Raw genomic sequence first — 20,576 nt, 5'->3', positions numbered from 1 at the left:
CTTGGAATTAAAATCAAATAAAAGCTGAGAACTGTAATTCAGTATAAAACAAACAGGCATGCTTAGTACCAATTCTTCATTTATATAATTTGGATATATCGGGAATTTTTAAAATTTACAGTGGGTATAAAACATTGGAAATGTTTGAGACTAGATAACAGAATAGGATAGAGGAGAAACGAATCTGATGTTCCCAGATTTCTACTCTTACCCTTAGGCACACCATAGGAATTGAAATGAGGAGAAAAAGTAGACAGTGTAATTAACCTTTCTTTTCCCTTTTTTTTTTTTAAAACAACAACAAAAAAAGGCAGAACATTTTAGACGTTATAAATAGTAAAGATACACATACATGTTTTTCTACCATTATTTTTCATCTCAGCAATTTCTGTAGTTTCCTGAGGATTTAATGTGCTTAGGCATGAAAAGGGACCTAATCCTTAAAAAAATTTCCTATGAAGACATGGATTATGTTATCAAAAAGATTTAAGAAAACCTGCTTCACTCTACAACCAAGAAAGCTGCTCTGTCTCTCAAAGCCTCATGCCCTGACTTCTAGATATCGAGTGGTGGTTTTTTTCCAGAGAATATCTGAGCCTTCTCTTCCCCACGTCACCTATGGATGACCTATTTGACTTCAGCTCTGGGGAGAAAAACCAACAAAAACCTAGGACTAAAGCCAAACTATTTCCTAGCACTTTCCTGTCTTATGATGGGGCCTCCAGGGAACGCCACATGCGGAAGCCCCTGATGAATCTCGTTGCACGTATCATTACTTTATCCAGTTTATCCTCACCTTTTGCTTCGATAAACCACATTTAAAGCCACTGTAATTTAATTTTAGGTAACTTTGAGGAAGAACGTCAGGATGCGACCCTCTAAAGATGACTTGTTTTATTCATTTATTTGTCTAAAGAAGTAGATTTTTTTCTGAGCTCTCATCTTGGTGAGACAGTTAAGAAAACGCAAGACTATCTAAGCAAGAGTAGTATATATTAAACATTCAAAAGAATATCCATATTGTATGGGGAAGAGAGAAATTTTATTATTATACAAACATATATGTATATATAATGTAATCTTCTTCTTGCTTTATGGATCTGATCTCCTCCAAGGAGAGTCACAAATCCACACGATAGCCCTGAGTGCTCAGATTTTGCATTTGGTTCTCTGATTTTACAATAGCTGAAAGATATGTAAAAACTCATGTAGCCAGACAGCTCCCTACTGACTACACATCTAAGCAACTTCACATGCATATATTATTCCAAGCAGTGAAAGCTGGAAATAACATATGCCTAAAAAAAAAAGAAAAGAAAAAAAAAGCATGCTTGAAAGGAGCCTGTTTCAGCTTCCCTGTGAAACCTTCAGGGCTCTCCCTCACCAAACTGCACCCTTCTACAGCGTGCTGCCATCTCAGGTGGGACAACCCAAACTACTGAGCTCCACCCCCCAGAGTGAAGGCTGGGAATTGCTTCATACACTTATAAAAAAGCGACTACAGCTCTTTGTTGCTGAATGCAAATCGGGGAAAAAATTAATAATAACTATGACCATTTTGCTAGTGTGGTCCTGGAGGGTTTTTATAATTGTGTCCCATTTTTAATCATAACTTTGGTGAATGACCACTGGCCATGAAAAGCATCCAGATTACTTTCATGAAAAATAATAATCTATAGCATGGAACAGATTGACATCATTTTGTTCACAAAAAATAATAAAATGTCCGGTGCACTGTGCCTGACAGTGTTGCTGTGACAAAGCTACACCTGAAGGGTGTCCACCGTTGCACCGAAGCAATGACAGCCCCTAGTGCCTCCCTGCTAAAAGTTTTAGAAAGTTAATGGTTTAGTTGTCCAACTCCACCTCAGTTCTTAAAAGTTTTGTGTTTAACTGAGGAAGTGAGGATGAATTAAGAAGTCTATTAGTCCTCTCCATGGGGATCAACTGAATAGTATGTGCCAATTTTAGGGCATGTAATCACGATTCCCCCTCTGCATCTCGCTCCTCTTCTCTTTCCCTCTCCCCAAAATGTAGTAAAGATGGGAAATCAAATAGCCTTCAGAGTTCTGAAACTTTGATGGTCAAACTCTACAAAATTTCTCCCAGTAGCCTGTCAACCAAGATTTTTCAGATACTTCCAAGTTCACCACATTTGGGCATGTTTCAGAGCCAAAAGAAATTTCAAACCATGACCAAAACATGCAAAAATCTGAAAACTTCAGAAGGATATTAATATGAGAATTGGCTTTTGTGCATGTTTATTTTCTTTTTGTGGGCAAAACACCACACACATCCTCCTAACTGAAGTGATGGGATGCACTGATAAACTGCATTAGATTTCTACACGGCAGAGGCATCAGGCACAGGTAGTTCCAACCTAAACTGTATAAACCATCACATCTATAGGCTACAGAACGCAGGCTCTTATAAGAGAAGACATTAACTGTAGGTGGCACTACCAGAATGTATGCCCTATTCTGTGATTCTAAAATACAGTTAAGGTTCATATGCTAAAAATTGTGAAATTAAATGTGTGTATATCTCACGCCCTTCAAAATCACTGTTGATATATGCAGTAGTTACCAGGTTGTGATCTAAAAGATATCTACAGGGCACTGAAATGGAAACCAACAAATTCTGTCCAAGCACTTTTTGGAAATTATTTGTTTTCATCTTGTTTCTTGTCAAATACATAATGCATTTTTGTTCTCAGCAAAACTAAGTATTTTGTATCTTCTCAGCTTCTGTCGTCTTTTTTTTTTTTTGCTTTCAGCACTAAATATTTAAACACATTCAACCTAAAAATCTCAAGCTCGTAATCTGCTGCTTGTGTCTTCCCCCTGAGGTGTAACTACCAACGTGGTAGTGCAGAACCGTTGAAGAGACATGAAAGAGATTTCGGTTCCAGTCCTACCTGCCCACAGGCCAGGCCCATGCCTCTCTCCCCCATACCATGAGGACATGATAAATTTAACTCCAGTGCATCTGCGCCAGCAACCTATGAAACATGCAAAAGGAAAAAAAATGCAAAATTAACTTCAAGCAATGTACTCTTTCCTGTAGCATTTACTGTTCATGTTAAATAGATTTCTTTAGACATTTGATTTTTCTTTTCTTTTTTCTTTTTTTTTTTTTTTTTAAGAGAGAAAGCTATGGTTATGATAGCCTAAAAAAAGAAATGTGTTGATCATCACAGAGAAAAATTTCAAAAACTGATGTGGCTTCCCAAAATTACAAAGGAAATGAAAGTAAAAAGTAAATTAAAAAGAGACAAGCACAATAAGGAGTTGGTTCTGGAAAATGTTAAAAAATGAAATGTAATTACAAGGCCTTAGGGCAGCACTGAGAGCAAGGTTTGGTAGTCGGCATACGCAGGTGCTTCTGTGCTCGGAAGAACTGTCACTCAGCAGTAAATTTCTCCCTTCTGCTTTAATGAATTTAGTCTCTCAATTTTCTGCAGGCACCTGTACTGTGCCATAGCTTTTATCATTAAATATTTTTGTTTCTGAAGTCAAACAAGAGAGTATTAAAAAATGTCTATACAAACACATTATTCATGCTAATTTCTCCTCAGCACCCTCTATTAGCTACAATTCAAAAGGCAAAGGAGCCGAGGTGCGCGAGGGCAGCAAGCACACACGCTCCTCTTCCTCCCTGCTGAACTGCTCCAGCCCGAGACGAGGATCTCTCCCGGTGCCTTCCACGTGGCTATAACTAGTATTTGGGTGTGCATTTGCATTTTGGTGCTGCTTATTGAACTGGAGTAACTTTGCCTGCTGCGTGGCCATGGTTCAGCAGCTCTCCAAGCGTGTGAGCGGGGAGAAGCCATCCATCACTTTCAGGAATCCTCCGCGTCCTGGCCGGCTCTGCAAGCCCGGCCGTGCCGCGCCGATGCTGGTGCTGTCGGCCTCTGTGACAAGCTGACCTTTCGTATGAATAGGTCGTCCTCCTGCCGAGAGGCACCGCGGTACCTTCTGGGGCTCCTGCTCTTTGGAAAGCCACATCTATTACCTTCTAGGTAGGATCCTACGCATGCGATTAAATATCACTGCTCTTCAGCTGTGGATTCCAGAGCGCCCCAAACAAGTGTGCTGCTCTCCACGGAGCGGAGACTAACAACTACTTTGTGGAAGAAAGTTCTATCGCATACAGTGCAGATTACTGAGTGCATTTAAATAACTACTTTTTTTTTCTAAAGGGTTAATACAAATACAAACACGGATTGGAAATATCCGCCTTAAAGTTGAATAGCAGCACCACTGGCTTAAAGAAAGAGGAGCAAATGGCACGATAAAGCCATTCATCTTAGTCAGGTTAAAAGTGGTACTGCTCCTGTCAAGCACGGGTTCCACAAAAGATTTCATGGTCAATTAGGTAAATACAGGTATACAATGGACTAGTGTTGGAGATCACCAAGCTAATTACTGATAACGTTGAATTTCACTTCCCTAAGTCCCCAAAGTGATTTTTTTCCTCATAGGTTTAAAACAGCCAAAGAAAATGGAGAAGCGTCTTCCCACGTCACCATAGGAAGGCTCAGGACACTGTGAATAAAGAAACTACGATGTCCAAACATATGTGTTCAGCCACATGAAAACACAAATTCAAAATATCCACACCCATATCTACACGTATATAAAAATGTATGTACAGAAAAGATATACGTAATACTTCTACATTACATTACATTTACATCTGAGCGAATACTAGCAATAATGACAAGGTAACTTTTTTTAATTTGTTTAAATTTGTTAAAACCTTCCTTTATTGATCTGAAACTACGCTTTTTATTTCCTCTAGATACTTTATGTGAAAAAGTGGTTTTATTTAAAAACAACAACTTTGTATTGCATTCAGATATAGACACCTTTCTGAATGAAATTACTGTGGTCTTAATCAGGTATTTCTTATACTATTCCCTATGGACACAGGTACATGTTTTAAAATAGTTTTTTTCCTTCAAATTGAATCAAAATTTCAGGTGCATAGTCTGTTTGCATTTGTGTAAAGTTGGATTTATATTATAGGAAGCCTGCTGACTGCTATTATATATGCTGGCTTTCTCTGCTATCATTTTTGAAAGTCTGTATTAAAACTAGAATAGCATTAAATGAGCCTTTTATACTTTAAATATTCAAGAGTTTTATATTCAAAATTTCTTCTGGTGCTGTCAAACTAGTGTGCCTGTAGGCAAGGTAAGATCAAGTTAGGCTCTCAAAGGTAGAATTAAATTTTATCAGGGCATCCGTCATAATATACAGTTTGCTTAAAATGCAAATAAAAAGTATATAGATTCAAAGACTAAAGGCTTTCCAGGTACTGCTTAAAAATCCAAGGGACCATTTTTATGGAACAGATTTCCTTTAAATTTACATTTCCATCATTTTAATGAAAACACAGAACAAACAAATTATAATGGACACGCTTTAAATTCTCATTTTTCACTTTGAATCTATTTCTTTCAAAAAATTCCTTATTGCAGCTCTCGTTTTTAAGGAGAATAAAAAAAGATGGAGAAACACATTTAGGAAACCATTACCTCAGCCATTTTTGAGAGTTCAGTCCAGTCCTCCCTGCTATAGCTGCACATGACACTGGCAATCAGAATCTGAAAAGAATATATATGCAATCGTTTTAAGTAACGTTACAGATTTGGTAACATAGCACGTTACTGTGACTCCAGACGTTAACTACCACTACCCGCACACGGGAACTACCAGCTGTATACGACTAGCACGGACAGTGAAACAGAGCTGGGTATTTCACTGGCGATGAGAAACGGCATGCAAAGCCATCTGGTTTGTCCCTACTTTCTAAGTCATTAAGGAAAACCGGCAGGTCTAGTCCAACACGCAGAGGACTTTGCGTTCTCTTTGGCATGCGATAAAGCGAGAGCCAAGGTTGTCCCAGACACAGAGCCCACCAGGACACCTGTTAACCACACGTGTTGGTGAGGTCAGAGGAATTAAGTTATTTACCATTCATACAATGCCAGAAGTACTTGGGGATCTTTAGAGACAGGTAAGACACGGGTGCAAGAGTTTACAGGCTAACGTGGCAGCACAGGAACACAATATTCCAGCTGAATGCAGCAAGCCAGGATGCACCAAAACCAGCCCCCCGGAATCTCATACAGTGCGAGTCAAGGACAGCCACAGGCAGCCGGCAGTGTTTTGCATGGGGGCAACTCGGAGGAGACTCGTAGGACGTGGGGAATATCTGGCAGCACTGGGAGAGTGACACAGGGAAATTCCAGCTTTTGTTTTCCCACAATACACATTTTATTTGTGATTTGGCCTCAGCTGCCCAAGCGCTGCTTCTGTGCGTTGCCTCCCACTGCACGGAGTACCTCCCAGGTCCAGGTTCTGCCTGTAGCTGCTGCCGCCTCTAATATCTTTATTGAGGTTCAAGTTTTTAGGTAAAATCAGTTCTGATCAGATTCTTCTGGGAGGGTGGCTACACACACACACACACACACCCTTTCCACTTGCATACAGTGCTATTTGCTGTTAAACAAATGTTAAGTTACTCCTCTGGTCGATGTCCAGTTCAAGTAACAATGTTCATTTCTATTTAAGACTAAAACAAAATCACGTGTTCTGGACCCATCAAAGATCATCAGGCGCTGAAACTCTGAAGTTGATACGTTCGTGGTGAGGTCAGCAGAGAATTCAGCCCAGGAACTCCTGCATAGAGGACTTCTTAGAAGGACGAGGTTCGCAGGAAAAAAGCAACAGAGACCTATACTGAGCAGCTAAAAGGTTAAATCAGAAAATCACAGAACTTAGGAGCACACAACCAGCTCAGTCTGTGCTCAAAGGAAACGCCAGGAGAGAACAGAAAAACATCTGGCCACGCTCTTGTGTATTTGGCCCTCTTAGGGGAAGCATATGAAAGTTTCACATGTACGTTCGAATCACAGGTAGGATGAAATCTGGTTTTAATCTTTTTTGCTTTCCAACCAAGTTTTACTGACGGCATTAATACCTGGGATGAGCTTAATCTGTCACTCCCAGTCAGCATAACGCTTCTCCTGAACTTCCCCATAACACTGAGGGTTAATGATTCATTCGTATAAGAAAATACATGGCATGGTGTAGAAAAATTGTCCTATACGCCCAATTGTTGGAAATTGTAAACTCCCAAATTATCTCCATAAGAAGGATGAGATATTTAGTATCTTTAGAAGGGAGGGAAATATACTTTAAAAAGGAAGGCAGCTAGGGAGAAAATTAGACATTGTGAGGTTACAATTTATTCATTTAAAAGGACAATACCACTTATCATCATCATTACTTCCATTGCTTTGCTCTGATGAACCTCCACCTACCAATCGACCACCCCCCTACCTGCAGACTACCTACCCATCCACCTTCTGGCTGATGTTTGCAAGACAGGAGCCTTTTGAGAAGGAACGCGTTTGACGAAGTGCCTGCCTTGCCTGCAGGTGCCCATTTGTGTGCACTTCTGGCATAAATGTAAGACCAAGCTTTTCATTAAATGCACGCTATCATTACTGGCCATGCTTTTACTCCCCCTTTGACAGAGGAAAAAACCTCTTTCCTGTACCATACTTTTTTCTATTGTGAAAAACCTTATATAGCTCTAGAGGTCAAATATGCTCTATGTTCTATTTGAATACTCAAGATAATTTGAGTTACTGAGGAAATAAATGTAAATCTCTTTTTTAAAAGACTCTAATATTTTTAAAAACACAAATTGTGAAAAATCAGTTTAAGAAAGTATATATGAGAAAAAAATTAGAGTAAGAAGCTAGTTAAAATATGCACTAACTAGAAGTTAACTAGAAACCGTAGCTTGTCAAAGTCACACTTTTTATAAACTAAAGCAAAAAAACCCAATCCAACTCAGACACTGACAACATGATAAGGATTTTCACAGTTGCAGTCACAATCCGAAGTGTATCAGAAATCTACACAATTCAGCTTTAAAATAAACCAAATTTTTCAGCACGGAAAGTTGTATGACACAAGGGCGGCTGACTGTATTCACAAGCAGCTGAGTCAGGTTATGTCAAGTGTTATTAATGAAATTTGAAAATTCTGCTGGGAGTGTACAAAAGAGGAGGAACAAGATCTGCGATGTTTCAAAGAGCTGTTAATTAGAGACAACATGTTTATTTAATATTGATTAAGTTTAGTATTCACATTTAAAATTAAGTACATACTTTTGACAGAAGCAGTGGTTTGCAATAACAAAAATAACTGAAAGCAAAAATTACATTTCTGCTGTGACTGTTCACATGAAAACCATGATCTCAGAGGGAATAATGAAAATATAAAAATAGTAGAGATTTTATTCTCCTTTTTTCCCCAGTGCTCTCTTATAACTTGAAATTAAACTTAATTCCTAGGTGGAAACAGATCTTCCAGCACTTCATGTTAACAAAATTGTCCTTCCTCAAGTGACTTTTCTTCCCCAAAATGCCTCTATGGTCTTTTCATTTGGAATCAGTACCCATGACAAAAAAAAAAATAAAATAAAAATTATCGTATGTGGACATTTAGGGGCACTAGCTGTGATGTTTGAGGTTTGAATCTACTCCTAAAATCTCACACGGGAATTTATAAAGAACACTTAGAATATTATCTCCTATTACCTAGAAAGAGAATAGCAAGAAAGAAGAATAACAAGTGATAAAAATCAGAGTTATAATTGGAAAGTAATAAACAGAAATTGTACCAAATTTCAGTGCCTCAGCCTCTTCTCACTATTTTGGTTTTTTTATTCTTTTTTTTTTAACATCTTTGGTGCCTACAATGCCCTGTACCACATTACCACCCCTGCAACTTTAACAGCCCCAAACAGTTGGCATCTCACAAAAGCGGAGCGCACGGCCCAGCCCCAGAGCATCCCCGGAGGGCACCTCCTTCCTCTTGACTCCTGAAATGTGCAGCGGCAACCCGACACGAGTTTAACTACAGTTGTTTGAACCACAAGTGCGAGGCTGCGCTGCACTAGCCCGGCTTACAGAAGTAGACTACTGACAGATCTTACAGTAAAGCTGCTGCTACAGCCCAGTAAGTGGTAAATGAAGGCTGACTGCATTGCAGCTTTGCCATAGCGTGAGCGAGGGCTGCCCGCGAGCCCGCGCACGACTGAAGCACGGTGGGATCCCCGGCCCATCCCTTACTCCAGATGAGAAGCGTAGCTGGCACGCGCTGTTCCCCCTCCTTCGCCCAAACGGCTGTTTTGCCCGTTGTGCGGAGATCCTGCCTACCCTGCCCCGCGTCCGGGAGCGTGGCAGCCCTGCGGACACCGCTCCCTCCCCGATGATTGCTGTGACAGACGTCGCTAGACAAGGTCTTTATGCCCTGACATTACACAAGGTGATAGACAATTTCTCCAAATGCCTATAAAGGAAGAAGCACATGTTTGTAACAGCAGACACTGTTCTATGTACAGAATTTTCTTGATCATCCATGGAAGAAGGTGGTCTACAATAAAACTTTTTTTTTGTTGGAGGGAGGGGAGATGGAAAAGGAAGGATATGTAATGTACCATTTAGGACATTGATTATAAGATGAATATACCGTAGCTAAAGCACTTAGTAAAAAGCTACATTTCACGCAATTCTGTAACTAATGCATTAGTAGTTGTTCTACTTAAAAGGACACTGACAAGGTACTTCTCATAATCCTTAAAATATTTTTTCTCCCTGTTTATAATAATCCCCTGGAAGCTTAAACTAGAATCTATTTCCCTTGCGAATGTTTTTTTTCTCTTCCATTATCTCTGTGTGGATGTCTCATGAATGCAATAGCATTAAAAGAAATAAAAAGGATGAAGTTTGCCACTATGTATGTTTTCAAGTGATCTTTCTTCCCTAACACACGGAATTCACTGCAAGAGGTTGCAAAACAAAAGGAAGGACAAAAAAATAACTGGGCCTACTTTGGGTCAGACAATCCTGAGCACATCTATTTAAAGCCAGACAGCAGTAAAACTCTAGGTAGACAATTACCATTTGTCCTGTACTGCTCTGCAGGGAATAAAGGAGTTTCAGTACACTCAAAGAGCCTGAAAAAAATCTCATGGGGCTGGATTTAAATGTGAACACCGTCAATTCCTGCAAATTTAAGAAAACTTCCCAACAGACACAATGGAATCACAGTCCTCTACTCTCATGCCTGTAATAACCGTATTTATTTTGGTCATATAGCACAGGCCATAACCCATATCTGTTCCTAACCTGTTCTTCCAGGTCTGTGCATAATCTCCCTGCACTTTGGGAAATTCATCCAGCCATAGGATTTCTGATTTCTCTTCCCTGCCTGTCCCTTCTCGTTGCCGCACCAGGCTTGAGGACAGTTCTGCACCAAGTGTTCACAGATGCTCCGTTTAGACACTGCTGCTGGCCTCAACCTGCACCCCCTTCTGCTTTCTCAAACACTTGCAAAAATCCCCAGGACATTACTTTTGATGTGCACAGCCCTTGCAGAAATAGAAAGAGATCCTTAACATCGCCTTTAAGAGATCATTCCCCTCATAGCTGTAAAACCAAGAGGAGCTTTCAAGAAGGCTGAAGGACTGGGTTTGTATCAGCCACCTGTTTGGGAAGTAGAGATATGGAACAGGATAACTGCTGCAGCTAGAGGGTGTGCAGAGATTGAAGACTACCTTAAGAACCAGATTTCAAATACCCACAATATTATTCTCGATCAATCTAAACTTCAGAAGGCATTTGGATTGAGGAAAGACCTCAATCTTCCTTTCAAGACATGTTTCTTCTTCCCGAACAACACAGTGTAGCCTTGCTACAGGACCTGCTTAGTCTAAACCAACTCAAACTGTTTTAACCAAAATTCCTCAGGAAGCATTTATGAGGAAGAAGCTTGGCACTGAAGATACATTCTAAAACAATGGCAAAAATAACATATTTAGCTCATCGCTCACCAGTGGAAAAGACACCTACATCTATTCAAGCACCTTAGGACAGGGGAAGTCAGCAGCTGAATCATTATTTCACTGCCTTAAAATACCCCCGTCTGTCTCAGCGAGGGGTACGGGTACTCAGCTCGGACCCACCCCATCTCTCACCCGCACGCCGCAACAAGCGGACACAGCCGGAGCATCTCCTGAAGGTCTGGCACATGGTACCTGCAGGAGCGTGTGGGACACCAGGTGCTCGCTGAAAAGTTAATAAAGAACAGTTTACTGAGCACTCTTCGGCTATTTCAATGACACGATAAACAATTTTGTAAATAACTGAAAAACACACATGCTGCATTATAGATTTCTCATAGGTTTTTTCACGCATGAAAGAATGAAACATACGGACCACAGGCCAGATTCTGCCCTACCCAATAGCTCTTAGATGCAGCCTCAGCAGCAAAGAGCGAGCAGCATGGGAATAGACAGCAGCACCACAGGACTGTTTGGGTTGGTACAGATTTTCCACCTTATCGAGACTTGCGCCACTAGCCTGCCTCTTACAACGTCGGGTTCAGACAAGTCACAGCTATGCCACATCCCGCCAGCAGAAAGATTCTTGGAGGCTTACTGCCACTCAGTGCCGCTTGCGGCAGTCCTCTCTGCTCTTCCAAATGGCCGCTGGCTCATGAAATGATCATCCTCAGAATCACCCAGCAGGAATTAGCAAGGTACAGAACATTTCTAACAGCCACCTCACAAGATAAGAGTATGTCTGCAGCAAATATGCTGTATTGCACAAACACACGTAAACGTGCAGTACCGAAAAACAACGGGAGCACAAGGATTTATCGTTGTAAGAATAACCCTCTAGAAACCAGCCTGATTTTGATGCCTTGTAGACCCAACCAGATTTCTCTTTTTCTGTACTTTCTTGTTGTAATTTTTGATTTGTTGCAGAACTGAAATAAAAATAAGCTTCTTATTAAAAACTACCTAGAACATCAAATCCCATGCAATAAGAAAGTTAACAATTGTAAACCCTGTCATGTCTCTGAGAAGCAGAGGAATTATCTTGTTATCAATTTAATAATGGAACATTGAAGTAAATGATGCCATCCACTGACACCAGTAACACTGTCTCTCCTGGGAAATTCATGTTGGTAAGAACTGTCAATCTAGATGGATATGGACATATTAAACACTGTACCTTCAGTCCATAAATCTATTCTTTCTATGCTGCCTTAATAAAAAGATTCTGCATGATGATAAAGAAAAGCAATGCAGAATGTCTTGACATTGCTGACCTATAATTCTGCTTCTCCTCTCTCTTTTTTCAGGGAGTGGAGAGTAAAGAATTTCAGAATCTCTAACAGTCCATTGTTTTCCTCCTTAACTTGCACTTAAAATACATTTAAGATAATTTGAGTAAATTAAAATGAGGCAAGTACAGGATAGTAGTATGTTTATTATTTAGCTGTCTTTCTGTAGCAAACTTCCAAATAAAGCCCTATCTATACCTTGTTACTTTATATTGAGATCTCCAGTTTGTTTTTCAAAGTGAAGTGGACGTGAGATACGACAGATCGACACAAAAACAGGCGAAACATTATCAGCACACAAATAAGTCTAGAGAAGCTGATGATAGGAGTTTGAAAATATTACCATTTGCTCACCCTACCACACACACAAAATCAGCACGAGCAGAAAACAACAAAGATTCAGTTCTCAGGCTAAACAGAGATGCTTATTTCAAAGGCAGTTATTTTCACATGATGACTCTACTTCTATCAATGAGATTCCATCTATTTAATGAGATTATTTGATGGATGTGAGTGAGTACACTGGGCTATAGCTTCAAACTAAGACCTAGAGTTGTTAGGATCTAACATCCTCAGAAAAATAAACCCCAAGGGTTATGAACAAACCCCTTTCTTTTTAAAATAACAGAATGCTGTGGCTTTGACAGGAGCACGAAGCTAAAGAGATTGCTCTTTAGGACTGGCTGCACCCGTAGGAAAACAAGGGAGCAGCTTGGTGTTGTAAACGCTCCTCTGCCATGTGAGACTCCGCATCGCATCAGCCACCATCAGGGCGAGAGTTGAGCTACCGTGCCCTTGGCCCTGCTTGTACACATAAATGTGTACGCACAGATCACGCACATGGAAAGTGTGGGTAAACGAAAAGCTAACTTTCCATCAAAACATTTCACAACAGTCCTACCAGCCTGGACTGAAAGCAAAATGGATGGACAGTAAAACAAGAGGCCTTCTGATGCACCCGCACCTCCTATGCTGCAGGGCACTCTTTAATTAAGATGTGGTAATTCCTGAAGAGTGAAAAAAAGACCATGGAACACGAGATCCCCAAACCAGACGTTTAACGAAAGAAAATACAGCACTCGTACGAAACACTTCAAGGAAACTCAAATATTTTACATGATTAGAAAAAGCATGTCCATTTTATGACAGACTGTTAGAAATTTCAGTGCTTCAGGTAAACCCTTCAAATTCCATTGAAAGTTACCCATGTGGCTGCAGACTTCCCTGGAAATTTGATAGAATCTTTGGGATTTTATTTTGCAGAGGACACCTATCCTAGTTCAATCTTTAGTCTCTTTGGTAATGAGTGAAAACAAATACATGGGTGAATGGAAATTAGCATCACTGGAAGGAAAAGACACAAGTTAACAAAGGCTGAATCCAAGGGAAGAGTGAAGACAGATACTCCTTTTCAGCAGTACTCCTTCCAAACAATACCTGCAAGCCCTTGCGGATCTGCCATGCCCCTGCCGTATTTCTGTACTTTCCACATTGACTTAGTACAAAGAGAAAGCAGAGGAGGCCGATACAATATTGGAGAAGCTAGCAGAAAAAGGATATATCTAATTCCATGATGTTTCAGACACATGCTATGACCTGTAGCAAAAGCTTTACACCAGGGTGCTGACATGTTATTGAATCTTAAGACCACATATGGAATACAAGGCTGGCAAAAGGCAACACAAATCTGTGGATTTTTTCCCTCCACCTCGAGAAATTTTTCTCTCATCAAATTATCTGCCCAGATATACACACAGTCCTTCTAAAGACAGTTCTCTGAGCACCTCGCTGATTGTTACTGTTTATTGTCCCACCAGCAGAGGCAGCTCTCTGCAGGGTGCCCCTCTGAGAGGGGAAGCCAACTGGAGTCCAGTGTGTGCAGGGGCCGTAGGCTGCTCCCGTGGGGGCAACGAGCAGCCGCTGACTGAAAGGAACCCTGAGATCCCTTCCAGTCCCTGACTGCTTCTAGACACATGCAGATATATTTCCTCAGTCACTCAGCAGCAAAGCTGCTTAACTTATTAGAAAACAAATTCAGCAGAAAATAGAGAGAGACAAAATGCACACTGAATAACTTTGTTAGAGTTCCCTAACTCCTGCATTCAGTCAGCTAGCAATTCCCCAGGTCAAATCTGTCTCTCTGCATCCCCGAGAAGTCCATCCTATCTCTTCCCTTGTTCCATCACCCCCAGGGCTTCTTTTAATTCACTTCCTTGGATTTGAAGGCTCAACAAAACTATCAGTATTGGTGCTGGTAGAGGAGAAAAATGTAGCTCAGCGAGGAGGGAGGAAAAACCCTCCCTTTTACACTTTAGAGCCCTGTGATCTGCTTCACCATGTGACATTGCCGACGCCAAAGCAATGCTTGGGAGGAGTAAGTGATTTTGTCAGCCTGGTTGCATCCTCCACAACTCACCCACTCTCTCTGTGCACCATTATCCTCATAGTGATACACTGAAAAGCCCTGATAATCCACCTGATTTTGCACAAACAGCTCTTAGGTTAGGCTGCTCCAATAGATGAGGATACAGCCATTGAGAAGGTGTGTGGGAACAGGCTATAAGGCTTGTCATTTCTTCGGGAAATTATCGGAGGGCTTTACATGCCAGCTGCATGGGGGAGACCTATCAGTCGCTTAATGCTATTCTCTCCTGTCTGGTCTAGGTATCTGACTTCACAAAGAGGAGAGCTTCCTCATACTCCAAAACATGCTTGATTAATGGGACGGGTTCACGTCATGACAGGAGACAATCTGCAAATGTTCACAGGGCTGGAAACACAGGATCTTTTCAAAGGCCAGAGTAGGACCAGTGGGATCCATCCCCACCACAATTTCACTGAGCATCACTCACAAAAAGTTTTTTTGGGTTATTTTCCTGTTGGAAAGTATGAATGAAAGGATGGCAGAAAGCTACAATGCACACAGTAACATACTAATAAGTGTTCTATCTCTTGATCTTCATTTTCTTGTGAAACCTTTGCCTTTCTCCTCCAGACACTAGAATGATTCTTTAGAAGAGCACTTCAGTTTCCACTTCTTTGGGCATCCTCTCCAAATCCATATAATTTTCTCTGAATGGTCTGATTTCACAACCAATTTACTTTGAGCAGAAGGTTGGACTAGCTCACCTCACCTCTTGAGGTTCCTGCCAACCTGAATTTTCCTTTGAATCCTCCCTGCAAAAATACATGTGATCAACAAGTATTCTTGCCTCATTCTCTTCATGATCACTTCATACCCTTGCACCAAGCAAAGAGCCATCTGTCTTTAGCAATTCTGACACTACATCGTCCCCAGGCACAGGAACCTGCTGCAGCCTGGTACTTGTTCAAACCTGTCTTTTATCTCAATATTTTGCCTTCTGTTCTCTCATACAATCGTCGAGCTACCATGTTCGCTCCCTTTTGAGATCTGGTTCATCGCTGAATCTGCTGTCTCTTCCTGTGATCTTGCAGGGCCAGTGTGTTTATTTTTCTTCATTGTTATCTACCTTCAGACTTCAGTCTCCCCCTTCACCACGTACTAAAGCAAACAGTCTTCAGTTCTACTTTTTCTGCCACTATCCGAGCTCATACAGCTCTGCTTTTCAATAAGACTCAGTTGTTAATGAGAGACAGATCAGACCCACTGCCCGGCAGCAGCCCATCTCCACAACTACAACATGCCATCCACCTCCCTCATACACAACGCACAAACCTCCAGCTGCAACAAAGCCAAATACCAGAAGCACTCACACACATTCGCTGATTCCTACTCAGCTTTCACCTCTCCAAATGAATCAGAGCCCTCCCGATCTGGTGGAAGACCACTTTTTCTCGTTAGATCCACGTTAATGGGAGCCCTAGGCTCATTTAATGATAAACCTGTATCAACAGTAGCATTTCTTATACAAAATTAATTCTTGTTGCACTTTTCAAATTATTAGCAATGAATTAGCACTCAATAGCTTCTTGCTGGTAACATATTTTAGAAATTTTTAAATGGGAAAAGAAAGATAAGAAGGAGAGGCAAGCAAGAAACATGCTTTGTGGACTATACAAAAACTTTTAAAAATAAATATTTTCATTTGGAAACAATGTTTCATATATAAATATTTCTATAGAGAAAATTATATTAAAATAGTCCCTTAGCAAAGAAAGAAACTCTACTTTCTGTCAGACAGAACTTTTCAAGAAGTGAAGATGAAAATCCATGTTTTCTGTTGAACTTGATCTCTTCTATAATCTCCCTATTATCCCCTGGTATCTTCCCGCTGGGACAAAAATTGAGTGGACAACAGTGCCATGATGCGCCAGACCTCACGATGGCAGGTCTTCAGTGCTCCCGTCTGAGATATGATCAGAAAATCTCATGAGTGGGTAACTTTATTTTTTCTATATGCAGACATTATCATTTACTGAAGTAGCTAGCTGTTATGTCTGATGACCCAAGTAGTTTTTTGGCTACACTCCAGCAGCAAAGAAGATACAAAATTAAGGGCTGGAAGTTGGCAGCTACCTTCTGACTAATCTTTCCTCCTCAACTGCCAGTTCCACCCACCTCTTCATCTTTCAGGGAAGCTTCTCTGAAGACGCTGAGAAACTGAAAGAGGCCCTACTATTTTCACTAAATATTTGGATGTTTAATAGAATTGTTACCTAACTTGTTCAGCATACTGCTATGTGATTGGACATTTCAAAATTAAAATGCATTGAATAGTCTATAGGATTATAGTCTCATTCAAATGAAAGCACTGTAAGACCAATTGCTATCTAATGTCGGAGAGATTTTATCAATGACCCAGCAGTGAGCGTGTGTGTTCCCAGAAAGATAAACTGAACATAAATCACGTGAAATGTGGATGCCTTGGGCTAAATCAAAGGCAGAAATCCTTCTAGGAACCAGAGGGGTGCTGGCAGTACATCGGGAAAATGCAAATGCGACTTATGTTCATTTTTAATGCCCACTCTTTACCCTGAGATGCCATACTGCTCACAGGTAAGAATTTGGGGCACCTATAAAATTCACACAACCTCTAGATACTCTCACCTGAGCTGTTGTTAACTTAAATGAAACATTCCGCAAGCGTATTCAGATTTTAATATGGAGGTATATCTCGCATAAATGGCTAGGTGGCCAAGAATGGTGTGGCTAAGAATAAGTCTATCCGATTCTTACACTGCAGGAAAAGCACCACAGATTTTTAGAAATGGTACCCTGAAATTTAGGGATAGAACTGCAATACCTTTTTTTCCCAAACCTAAGACCTTAATTAGCTGTTATGTATAGGCAGAAACAATCAATAAATAACTACAATTTTATAACAAAAATGTTAAACATAAAAAGAATTAGAAGAAAACTAAACTTGAAATAAATTAAGAATCCTGTGCTTAGACAATATGGGAAAGATGTAAAAACAAACCAGCAAAAAAGCATTCTTGCAGGGAGTCGTGAGACTGGCAGGCGCAGCGGCAGGCAATGGGACAGAAAAGGACTCTGTTGGTTTCTTAGAGTTTACGTGTAACTTTCCTGGCTCATAACAAAGGATGTATTTAGCTCTCCTTGAAAGAAGCCTTTACAATATTTATTTAGGTTTAAGTGTTCGGTAAATAAGTACTTACTGTGACATTTTTCCTTCAACGATTAAAAGAATATACCACCTCCACTAGATATGCACACAAGGCTTAGACACACAAACAAGTTACTGCTGATTTACGAGTTACCACCCATCGGCACACCTGCAGCAATCGGCTGCTTCACTGCTCTTTCAAACCCCATAAAATACCAGCTAAGTCCAGTTTGCTACATCCAAAATTAAAGAAATTCATATTAACTTGAATTACCTTGTATTTGGTGCAAGTTACAAATGTGCACGTGGGTAGTTACCATACTGACACACAGTAATCTGCTGTCCCACGGTAATTTGTTGGCATGTCTGTGGTCACCTAACAGTGTATCGGACTAATACTACATGAAGAGAGAAAGAGTTCTGCTTCTTGGGTTTTGCTGGCCACCTTATTTTGCACGTTTAGCAGTTGCTACTTAACCTTAATAGCAAGTACAGTTCATTAGTTTCAACTAGAATATAAAAAAGGAATTAAAATATAAAAGCAGGATGAACTGAGATCTCGAATATGGGAATGTGACAGATACGAGAAGTTTTGTGAAGAAGACTATGTAAAAGTTTATGATCACAGTTCTTAAAGTCAATGTGCATAAAAAGTTCAGAAGCTACCAGCAGCCTTGAGGGTGTAGATTAAGATCAGTTCAGAGCCCACTAAGAATTCTTCTAATCTACATGTTCCTCTCAGTGGATAAAGGAAAAAAACCATCTTGGAACACTTCAGTCCCACATTTTGCTCTGAATTTGAGATGTTTCCATAGCCCCCCTCCCCAGAAAGCACAGGAGACTGGGATATAGTCCAGCGGCTGTCAATCAGACCGAAGAGCTGGCTCCAATTGTGATAGATTCAAGCATGTGCCTCTGCCTTTCTTGTCTGAGCTAGAACTTGTCTGCATAGAGCCAGCTCTCCTACTATCGGCGGAGTTCATATCGGTAAAGTAAACTCTTTACTTGCTCCTGAACAAAAATAAACTGTTTGATGGTGTAACTGCATCTACTCTGGGGTTCTGCCAGGACAGCAGTTAGATGCGATTTTATTTTTAGTATTCCTAGCCTACATAAGTGTGTGAGGAAGGCTTTTAAATATAGACCTAGCCTTCATATTTTTCTTCATTAGAACTCTAGCAGAATGCCTAAAAAGTAAACCACATCGCAGAAATTAAGTGCAGAATATGGGCTACAAGAACAGCATATACTTACTACTTTTATTAGGTATAAATTTGCTTGCTTATTGTTATTGTAATATACATTACTTAGAAGAAGCAGAAATATCTAAATCACATACACTCAGTGCCTCATAGAAGACTAAAATCATATCACAGCCGGTATAAATGAATGTCAAAGCTACCGTCCATTTTAAAAGATCAAATTTTGTAATTTACCCAATTGCCTATGACAAACACGAAATGGAAACTGGGGAGAAGTATTTGGGGGATAAATGTTTTGCACAGGTAATACGGCTAGCAGAATTTTGTCATTCTTACAAACTTTGGATTTTAATTTTGACGGATCATTGATTGCTAATAATTTTAAAATTTTGCCATTTGGGGGTTTATTTTTTAACATTGCCACAAGGTCATTTTCTCCCCATCCAATGGCAACTTCTGCATCCTAATATTAGAACAATAACCACCCGGAAAAGGGCATTTCCCAGGGAGTAATGACTGGCTGGGAGGAGTTGATGGCCCGAGGCACTGCTGAGGGCCATTAACCCTGCCTGGTTATTAATCGCCAGGAAATGCCCTGCACCAAGGTTGTTATTGCTATTTTAAGCACAGATTGGGGGGGGGGTGGTTGTGTGTGCGTGAAATGGACATCTTAGTGTACAGATTTTTTTAACGCATGATGCCACTTCCTTTGTTGCAGTTTACGGAGGACATTTCTAGAAAGAATGACTGCTCTGCCTGATACCCAGCCGGATTTCACAGATCATTTTGCAGCACTCTGTTGTGCACACAGTATCTTACCAAACTGAGAAAACAGTTGGGGATTTTAAGAGCTTTTCTTTTCTCTCTAAATAATAGTCTGCATGGAAAAATAAAAAGAAATTCAAACCTTAATAGAATGAACAAAAATATGCAACTCTTCATGTCACTGTCAGCAGAATTACATTCTAGAAATATCTTTTTAATCACACCGTCTTTATGTTTAGCGCATTTCCTTTGTCGATACTCCTGCTTAATGACCATTCACATATCTCTTCAAAAAAGGAATTTTTAGCAGCAACAGCCAAAGCACATCCTGAACCAGCTTCAGCTGATGCTAGCCATTAAGGAGTTTGTCTTTTCCAATAATCAAGCAGATTGGGTCATTTTCTAGGAGATGGCTGATGAAGTATTTCAGAAACTGCTTTAATTTTCTCCTAGTTCTTACCCTAAGGCTAAACTTTTAAAGATGTGCTCATAGTTCTCACAAAACTGTGAAAATTGTTCTTTTCTTGCAGGGATCAATAACTCTCCAAATCAAAAGGATATTCTTAGCGTACGTACAAATAGTCGTCTGCCTTACTGAACTACTTACTATTTGTCAAACCTTATCTGTGAAAGTAAAACAAACAAAATAAGTCATGGCTTTATATGATGCATAGGAAGAAAGTACGGTTCTGCACTAAACTAGTTTGACAGGTTTCTCAACAAAGCTGTAGTTTCCAAGTGCAAAACATCAAAGATCTTCTCACATTTCTCCTCAAGGTCCTAATTTGTCACCACAAATATGTACATTTGAATCATAGATTGATTGTAAAAATCTCACTGAA

The 20,576-nt window shown here is 40.2% G+C and overlaps 1 protein-coding gene across 3 annotated transcripts in view; it reads right to left on the bottom strand.

Moving 5' to 3' along the window:
* The window catches only part of DPYD (dihydropyrimidine dehydrogenase), a 360,787-nt gene that overhangs the window by 109,548 nt on the left and 230,663 nt on the right, over positions 1–20,576 (bottom strand). For all 3 annotated transcript variants that reach the window (XM_054833661.1, XM_054833664.1, XM_054833663.1), the window contains exons 15-16: positions 5,543–5,611; positions 2,918–3,001 (exon numbers count right to left, since the gene is read on the bottom strand). In XM_054833661.1, the coding sequence (XP_054689636.1) occupies positions 2,918–3,001; positions 5,543–5,611 (153 nt within the window). The remainder of the gene's footprint in view (positions 1–2,917; positions 3,002–5,542; positions 5,612–20,576) is intronic.

The sequence above is a fragment of the Grus americana genome, chromosome 8, assembly GCF_028858705.1.
Source record: "Grus americana isolate bGruAme1 chromosome 8, bGruAme1.mat, whole genome shotgun sequence".
NCBI lineage: Eukaryota > Metazoa > Chordata > Aves > Gruiformes > Gruidae > Grus > Grus americana.
Note: the sequence above shows the minus strand (reverse complement) of the source record. Positions and strands in the feature narration are given on the sequence as shown.